This window comes from Drosophila melanogaster, chromosome 3R, assembly GCF_000001215.4.
Source record: "Drosophila melanogaster chromosome 3R".
Lineage (NCBI taxonomy): Eukaryota > Metazoa > Arthropoda > Insecta > Diptera > Drosophilidae > Drosophila > Drosophila melanogaster.
The window spans coordinates 15,714,309-15,722,971 of record NT_033777.3 but is presented as its reverse complement, the minus strand read 5'-3'; the positions used below and the strand labels follow the sequence as shown (position 1 = coordinate 15,722,971).

The 8,663-nt window shown below is 39.8% G+C and overlaps 1 protein-coding gene across 1 annotated transcript; it reads left to right on the top strand.

Moving 5' to 3' along the window:
- Positions 1–6,386: 6,386 nt before the first annotated feature.
- CG31294 (uncharacterized protein) lies at positions 6,387–7,467 on the top strand. The gene is made up of 4 exons (NM_169667.2): positions 6,387–6,570; positions 6,628–6,867; positions 6,929–7,051; positions 7,138–7,467. Exons 1-4 carry the CDS (start codon positions 6,479–6,481, stop codon positions 7,358–7,360), a joined length of 678 nt encoding a protein of 225 aa, NP_732055.1. The 5' UTR covers positions 6,387–6,478; the 3' UTR covers positions 7,361–7,467.
- Positions 7,468–8,663: the final 1,196 nt, after the last annotated feature.

Below are 8,663 nucleotides of genomic sequence, written 5' to 3'. Positions count from 1 at the left end.
ACTGAAATATACTTTCTAAGTAGCTACCCACAAATGTTCCCATTAAATAGAAACATCGAAAATAATCGAAATAAACCGGAAACTTTTGAATGAGTTTTTGGCTAATCTAGTATTCAATTTTATTCATCTGCATTTTAATTAAAATAATAATACCCGTGTTTGAATATTTTTGAACTTATTGAAGGTAAATTTAAATATTTGCTAATTCTTTTTGCTTAATCTAAAAATAAAACTGACTATTTATGAGCCTGAAATTAAATAAAACTATTTAATTACATTTTATTTGTGAGTAAATTCAATACATGCACAAATGTAGAAATAAACTTTATATTTTTGACTTAAAATATACAAATTTTGCGACTATTTTCTCTTAATAACTTACCTTTCATTATAGAATTGGCCAGTTAATATTTTTAAATATTTTGAGTGAAAGGCTTTTTAAGCAAGTAAAAATTAAATTTTGCCCGGCCACGTTTCAATCACTCCCCATTTCCCCTTCCCATTTGCCATCACTGGACTCGCACCATTTCGCTGTTGGCATGCGTATTGCGTATCTGAGGTGTATCTGTGTATTTATAATTTATATGCATTGTCAGCGAGCGCAGGTTGGCAGTTGCCATCTCTCATGCACTTGGCTTACCGGTCCACCCAACCACCCACCTTTTTCCCCCCATCCGCCCCCCCCCCCCTTCCGGCCATCACCATTTGCTGGCAGTGCACTCAGTTGTTACAGGCGATTGTTTTATGCGTTTGCACAGACACCGAAGCGATACTGCATTGTTGCATATTTAGCAATAATAAAATATTTAGTGCCATTTCCATAAATTTATTATCGCCACGTTTCAGAGAGGGCTGTGCTGCAATGGTGCATTGACCATTCATTGAACAAATAGTGGAGTTGGTTTTTGCCTTTTTGCTTAAGAGCTTAAATACATATTGGCCGAAGCATACGGGGCGTATGATAAATTTGGATTGGACTGCGCCAAGATTGAACTTGCTTGTGGCATTAAATATTATTTTTACCATTCAAATATTCTAGATCCTACCTCTGCTCCCACCAAAGTGACCATCTGCAATGCAAAATGGCCCTGCCAAAATGATAAATGGCACACCTTCCACTTGGACAATTAGGTGAGAGGCCGAAGATGAGAAGGGGTTAAGCTCTGTTCAGCAATTTGTTGCATGCATTGCGCAAATATTTCCCAGACATTTCAGGCATTTTCGCCCAAGGTTGCACAGAGGATGAGATATGTGAATTCGAACAAATGCCGAGACATAGAGGAATTTATTGCGTGGTGCTGCGATTGGAGGTGTTTCAAACGAGTCACACTACCTGGAAGTAGTTTCATTTAAATATGTTATTTAACCAAATGAGCTCTACAATATTTTCATTTATTTTCCAAAGTCTTTTTTATACACGCACAGTATACAATCCAAGCAGTGATTTATCACTGTTGCATGTTTTACTCGCTTTGTTATCGATAAACGGCAGATAATGTAAATACTCGATGATGTAATATATACGAAAATAATATTGCACTTATTTATTTATTTATTCCGTTTTTTTTTGTCCATAAATATTCGCTAAATGATAATCATAAACAATTTTGTCGCTTAAAGCTGATGGCAAGGAGAAATACCATTGAGGCGACACAAGTTCAGGGGGAATGCGGAATTGATACACACCATTGGGAGATTGGGGGATTATTGTTGGATGATAAATGTGCTTAGGGTCGCGCCGACTGTCAATTGTGTGTATAAATAAAACACAGATTTAACCATATATTATGGTCAGCGTGTGTTGTGCAAATACCCGCACATTTACAGCTTTGCACCGGGGGTTTTGGAACGCAATGTTGCAGCGCCGATAAGTTGAAATAATTTAATAAATAGTTAAGTGTGAATTGAAGTTGTCAAATCAATGCGCACTCTTGATTTGTTGCCTGTGATTTGGGCTGAGAGCTCCTTGTACACCTGTATTTTCCAGTACACTTTTAAATTCGATCAGGTATTGCACTTATAAACACCCATTTTATTGGACGGCTACATTTTCCTGCAATGAGCTCGTACACGAATAATTTCGTTGGTCTGCCAAAACTTTTGTCGTGCCGGACTTCAGGCTTCTGTTTTAGCAATACTTTCAGTGTGAGAACTTTAAGGATTTCCCCCATCAATTGCTGGAGACCTTTTGGCCATACGTGGACGAGGAAGTGGACAGAGGAGAGGGCTATCCAATAAGCAGCTCGAGTTGCTTTCATCCGGTTAAAAGAGGTTGCCCGAATGGCAATGGGGAAAAATCGGAGGCCAGGGACTGGGGGAGATGGATCGGCATTGTGGCATCTCTTTTCGGTCAGCTGCAGCACGCAGTTCCTTTTGTTAATGATACTCTTGCTGGACATCAGCAAAAGTCCCGGCAGGAGCAGCAGCGTCCTCGTCATCATCATCATCATCATCGTCATCATCTGCAGAAAGGATGCCACATGAAAAGGACGAGAGGTGAGGCGAGGTAGACGGGAGTAACTGCAAGGATGGCTCAACCATTTTGTGGATTTATTGACATTCTGTGATGTTATTAAAGTTGATTGCCAGAGACTGTGCACGTTTTTGGCTTAGACGAAGTGCCGGCCCTCGTCCGCCAGAGCTTTCCCTTGCCCAATCGCATCCTGCCCCAGCATCTGGTAACGCTGACCCCCTCATCCTGCTCTCATCGGGATGCAGTCCAGCTTCGTACACAAGCAAAATGCAACCGACATGAGCTCACTGCGGTCAATTCGAAAGAAACAATAGCCACAACAACAATCAATTCAAAGGGAGAGAAAGCAGCTCGAAATAGGTTCAACTTTGGAGATCGAAATTTGGAATACCCTTAAGGATATAAAAGCTAGTAAAGCCAACTAAATCTAGTCTTGAAATCTTTGCTTAACTATAGCATGTTCAGTTAGTAAATGCTAAGAATGTAGTTATTTAAAGATTTATGATATAATAAACCAATAAATGCGCTGCAAAGAAAATTGAATGATATTTAGTTTAGATTATTTATTTTATTTTATAAAAATCAGTTTATATTTATCTTTCATAGAGTATGAAAAGAAGAAAGAGCTCCAAGGCAATCAGGGTGGGCGCATCATCATTGTCATCATCATCATCAAGTCTAATATGCGCATTATTGGTTTTGTCCTGTTTTGTTCCCCCGACTCGTGAGTGTGTGTGTGTGTGTGTGTCTGCTGTGTTGCAGTTATCCCTAATATGCCTTGCATGTTAATACGCTTATCCTGTCCTGGGAAACACACACAATAAAGGACACTAGCGCACACTCAAAATGCAAATATCAAATGCAAATTCTACGGCGCAATATTAAAATTTACGAAACAAGAGAAAAATGAAAAATGCTTATTTCTCTCTTTCTCTGCCTACGCATAAGCCTCCCAAATCCTTTTGATCTTATTTTTTAATTTTGCATTTAATTTGGTTCCTCAGCGCTGCCGCTTCTGCTGCGGGTAACACATGGCGTATACTTGATAAGTATAATACGAGCGCCTGCCTTTGACTCGCTCAATTTCGGCTGATAAACTTATTAAAAAATATATGTACACAAAGAGACGAAGCCAAAAATGAATTCAAATTTTGTTTGTGTGCTGTTTGTTGCATATTAAATTTGTGTAGTCAAATTGCTTTTCAGTTTTTTAATAATAATAATATTATGGCTTTGATTGTGTTTGAAATTTGATAAAATTTAATATACTTAAAAAAGCATGCAACACCAAAGTTGCACGGTTGTCTCTGACCCACAAGCAATTTATAAATATTTTTCAATATTTTATGTTATATCTTTCCAAAGCCACAGTAAGACACTTTCCGCTTTTAACAAATTTCCAGAGATTTCCACTTCTCATATCGCCATCTTAGAAGCATACACACACACAGCGCCATTTCCGCAGTTTGTCAACATAAAAAGGTTAACAAGGTAAATAAAACACGCCAAAAGGTAGACAGCGGAAGGGGGTGGGGCGAGTACAAAGCGAAAGTGGGCTAAAATCAAGGAACAAGGCCCACAAACAATGTTGCAAAAGGACGCAGGCAAATCTTTGTGTCAGTTCAGTGGAAGGCTTTCTTTTTTTGGTGGTGGGGGGCAAGGACGATGCTGGAGGTCCTTTCGGCGGTCGCGGCTTCCTCTCTTTTTCTGCTCTTTTCAGCTCGGTGTGTGTGAATAACAACATTTTAAACATGTTTGCCTTTTGCTTTTTTGCCGCGCACGCCGGCGTTTATGCAATTTATTTCTGCACGTTCTTCGCGCCCTTTTGCTCGGCTTTTTATTTAGTTTTTTTTTTTCGCTTTTCCAGCTCGCTTACAAAGCATGCCCGCCGGCTGGGCAATGTATAATCTTTGCTTGTCTTTGGCTTCATACCGCCTGTCGCTGGAGTTGAACTCTTGACTGGCACAGGCCCTTTTCGGGAACCAGACAATCTGTATACTTGAACACATTGTAATCTAATTAAGGGTATACGAGATAAGTCTGTAAATAAACTCTGTAAAAATAGGTTATAAAATAGTAACTTTATAACAAACTATTCTATCATTCATTTTTTCTTTGGCTGTAATATATTTAATATAAATTTGAAATAGGGTATACAATAATGGAAATTACTCCATGCTTTGTCGGCTTTTCAGCAAGAATTTTTCTTCTGTTGTATCTTCGCGCTCGCTTCTAAGGTGAAAAGGTAAGCTGAAAAGTCGCACTGCTGCAGGCGGTCAGCGATTGTGATAGCGCAACGGAAAGCCCATTCAACTTTAACCGCAACTTTAACATAGTTGATGAGTGAAGAAAAAACAAGCATCTTGGCAGGCGGGCCAGCAAAGTTTAAAGTTCGAAACAATGTCAAGCTTTGCGTTGAGCCAGAAATACTTGCACCCCGTCATCGAGCTGCCACTTCCTGCTTGGCTATGCAGCTCAAGTCGCCGCGCTTGACACATTTCTCCAGGGACGCTCTCACGTCCTTGCCCTGCCTCCTGTCGCCACGTGTCCCCGTATCCTGTCCTGGTCCTGTTGTCGTCCTGCTGCCCGAGAGCAACTTGTCAACGCAGTCATCAATGTCCGCGTGACAGCAGCGCGCAGCATCGCCTGTAACTATGCCAAGCTTTTGCAAAGTTCGCACATTTAGTCCGAACAAGCCATATCTTCGGTTAACCCACTAAAAAGCAGTGGTCGAAAATAGATCGATTAAAATAAGTTAAATATATTATTGGATTCTTGCTTGAAGGTATTAACAACAAACTCTCAATATTTTTATAATACTTGCTAATTTGTCGGGACTTGGGATTATACTCTTGCGTTCAGTGGGTTAAGATGTGTTGCACGGCACGCAGTGGGTTACTGTGCCATTGGCCGCCTTGGGTTAGGAACTCTAAGCTTCAGCGACTCTTAACCAATATTAATGAGCAAATTCTGCAGGACGTGCGAAACATTTATTCAAAAATTGAAAATAATATGAGTCGAGATGGTGCGCTCATAAAAAACTAAAGCACTACTTTAAAAGTATAGTATTAAAGTCATCGATGTAAAGGCTAGCTTTGAAGTGGTTACATTTTTTATTATCTTTTTAACATGTGATGTTGTAAATAAATATTTAAATTTATACTTGTAAGAAAATCAAGAGAAACCGATTGCAATGTAGAGCAACATAGTATAGTTTTAATAAGTTAAGTTATCCATAATTTGGCTGAGCTTCCACATCCACATGACATATGAGCGATTTCGTGTGATTATAGTCATTTTGATTAACCTAGATGCAAGACAAAAAAAAAGAACAAAAAACCGAAAAGTATAAAAATGAAGGGGGCGCAAACTTTCCCAACTGCGTAGCACGTGCGGCCAATCCTGTCAGTTTTATCCTGGCAGCCAACTCACCCTTTTTCACAGGGACAAATAAAGTTGTGAATCACCAGCGAGAGTGAAAAAAAACGTCACGTGCTAGAACTTTCTTAATTTAAAAGAAATTTTCCAACAAACTCAATTAAATAATTTCTGGCACAAATAAAGATGAAAATGTGTGTGCAGCATGGCGGGCGTTTTCGGTGGGTGCATGATGGTTTTGTACAATTTTATATGCCACACGGAATCAAGCAACTGGCTGTCTGGCAAGACAATTTTAATGCCACAAAATTTTAATTGAGCTAATCCAAAAAACCACAGGCTGCTCCATGGCTAACGAGCCAGATGTCAGTTGGCTTGTCTGTCTAATTTGCCAGCATACACATGTTGCATGCTGCACGTTTCAAGCGTGATGAAGGGAAGTGGAGTCAGGAGGCATTGGACTAAACCTAATGATAATTGCTTTCTCGACAAGATTAGCCAAGTTGGCCATTGGAAAAACATGAGAGTCTGGTCTGCCAGTTGATTCACACACTGAGTTTCAAATACAGATCAAACATATAAAATACTCAAATACTCATACTCAAAAAAAAAAAAAAAAACACAAAAATGGATGCTGATGAAAGCTTTTTGAATCAACGGTCTCTACTAATGGATGTTATGAAGCAGCTTGAAGATCTTCAGAATGCCAATAAAATGGAGTGAGTAGCTTCAGAAACTCTTTCCAGACCGCAGTACTTAACCGGATTCTTCCACAGCACTGGCACTAAAGGTAAGGAGGAGAAAAAGCCGGAAGTAGACCCTTCCGAAGGTGTTACAATCACCAACTTTATGGTGTTTGCCCGCGACGTTCGCAAGAAATCTTCACGATACCTTAAAAGGGTCCAAAAGATGTCGAATATCAATCAAATATCCTTTATGCGGCAAATTGACGTATCGCCAAAAGATCGTGCCGAAGCTCGACGAGATCGCGAAATTGTTGCAGATAGTTTTCGGAGGTAAAATATTATTTAATATATATATTTAAATAAAATTAATCTTATTTTCCTTCCCAAAAAGGTTGGGTAACGAGGAGTACCGCCGCACCAATTATGAAAAGGCTGTTTACTTTTATTCAAAGGCCATTCAGTATGTGGCTGATTCGCCAGTTCTTTATTGCAATAGAGCTCTAGCTAAAATAAAGTAAGTCGCCACGTAATGATAACGAAATAATATAATAATTCTATATAATAATTCCATATAATAATTCTATATGGCTCTAATCCCAGGAAAAGAGATTTCAAATTGGCGCTTTTTGACTTGGACTATGTCATCTTCAATCTCGATCCGATCCATTTGAGGGCCTGGCTCTATAGAGCAGGAGCTCTTGCTCGTCTGAACAATGAATCGGAATTCGAAATCGCCATCGCCAATGCCAGACTCCTAAACAGATCACAGAAGGATAAAAAATACATTGAATATTTTTTGGAGAAATTTAAAACTGAATTTTAGAATGGACAGCAGAACTATATACTATATCCTTTCTAAGAGTTTGTATCGCGGGTGAAAATTTGAAATCATTTGCAATGTAACTCACTTGTGTAAAGCAATAAAAGCATATAAACTATAAACAAAAGGGTAAATAATTTAGATTTTAAATTTCAATCAAATACGAATGCATTTCCTGCCATTTCATTTAGTGTCACTTTGCATTCGAAAAGTACAGCCCACTTTTCATAAACAAAAACTTGTTACACACACACGCACCTAGAAAAACAACATGCTGAGTACTGCAGAAATATGGAAAATGTTTTCATTTTTTCATCCACTACACACAAATGCGAACACAACTCTTTTTGTGTTAGTGGCAAATGAAATTTGCAATTTTTTGCATAAATTCAATAAAAATTCCTATTGTCATGAGAATATTTGCCAATACAATATACAGCCCCCAACTTCGAGCTGGGGATAAGGGCCACTTATACGCTTCGTTGGGGGTTTTTCCAGCCCCTGCGTATCCCCTTGCAAAACCACAAAAGACTGACGCTGCGGCTGCAAATGCGGGCAATGGAAATGGCAGGGCGGAAAATGGGGAAAAAAGTGGGCTGCGTTGGCCGCCGAGTTTTGCCGAGCTTTCAATATGGCGCCAACACCATTTGCATTCCGAATCGCCCACGTCCCGCAACACCCATCCCCTGGCCAATAAGTCCTGGAGCAGAAGCAGTTCCAGTTGCTGGGGTCCTTGCCGTAATGAAATGCAGTTCAAATGCTTGGGGTATAAACTTTTGTCACAACAGGCAGCCGGCAGCAGCAAGGCGCAAGGACATGCAAGTGGACGGCGTGTAGTGGGTGGTGGTGGTGGTGGGTGGGGGTTGTAGGGTTGTAAACTAGCAAACAAACGCAACGGAAGTGCCACAAAAAGGGTTTCACTGTTTGTCAATTGTGTGCGGCCGCAGAGTTGACACCTAAACCAATTCCCGCAAAACCAGCCAAAGCAACCCCGCATCCTGCTCCATTTGCCCCGAACACCAGACTTGGTCAATCCCTTGGCACTACTGACACGCTAACTAAGTGCACTGGAGAAAATGAGTGATAATATATGTAGCTTTCGTAATTTATAACAACGAGGTATGAAAGCCTATTTAGAGAAGTAATCGTGTTTATTTGCTGATAATGTTTCATAATGTCTGGGAAATGTTAACAATATTCTGGATGTCCCCCAAAAGTAGGCAATCCTTTTTAAAGGGCATAGATGACTGTGTACTGCGTTTATGTTGCATTGATCCCTAACATAAATTCTTTGAGTGCAATCATC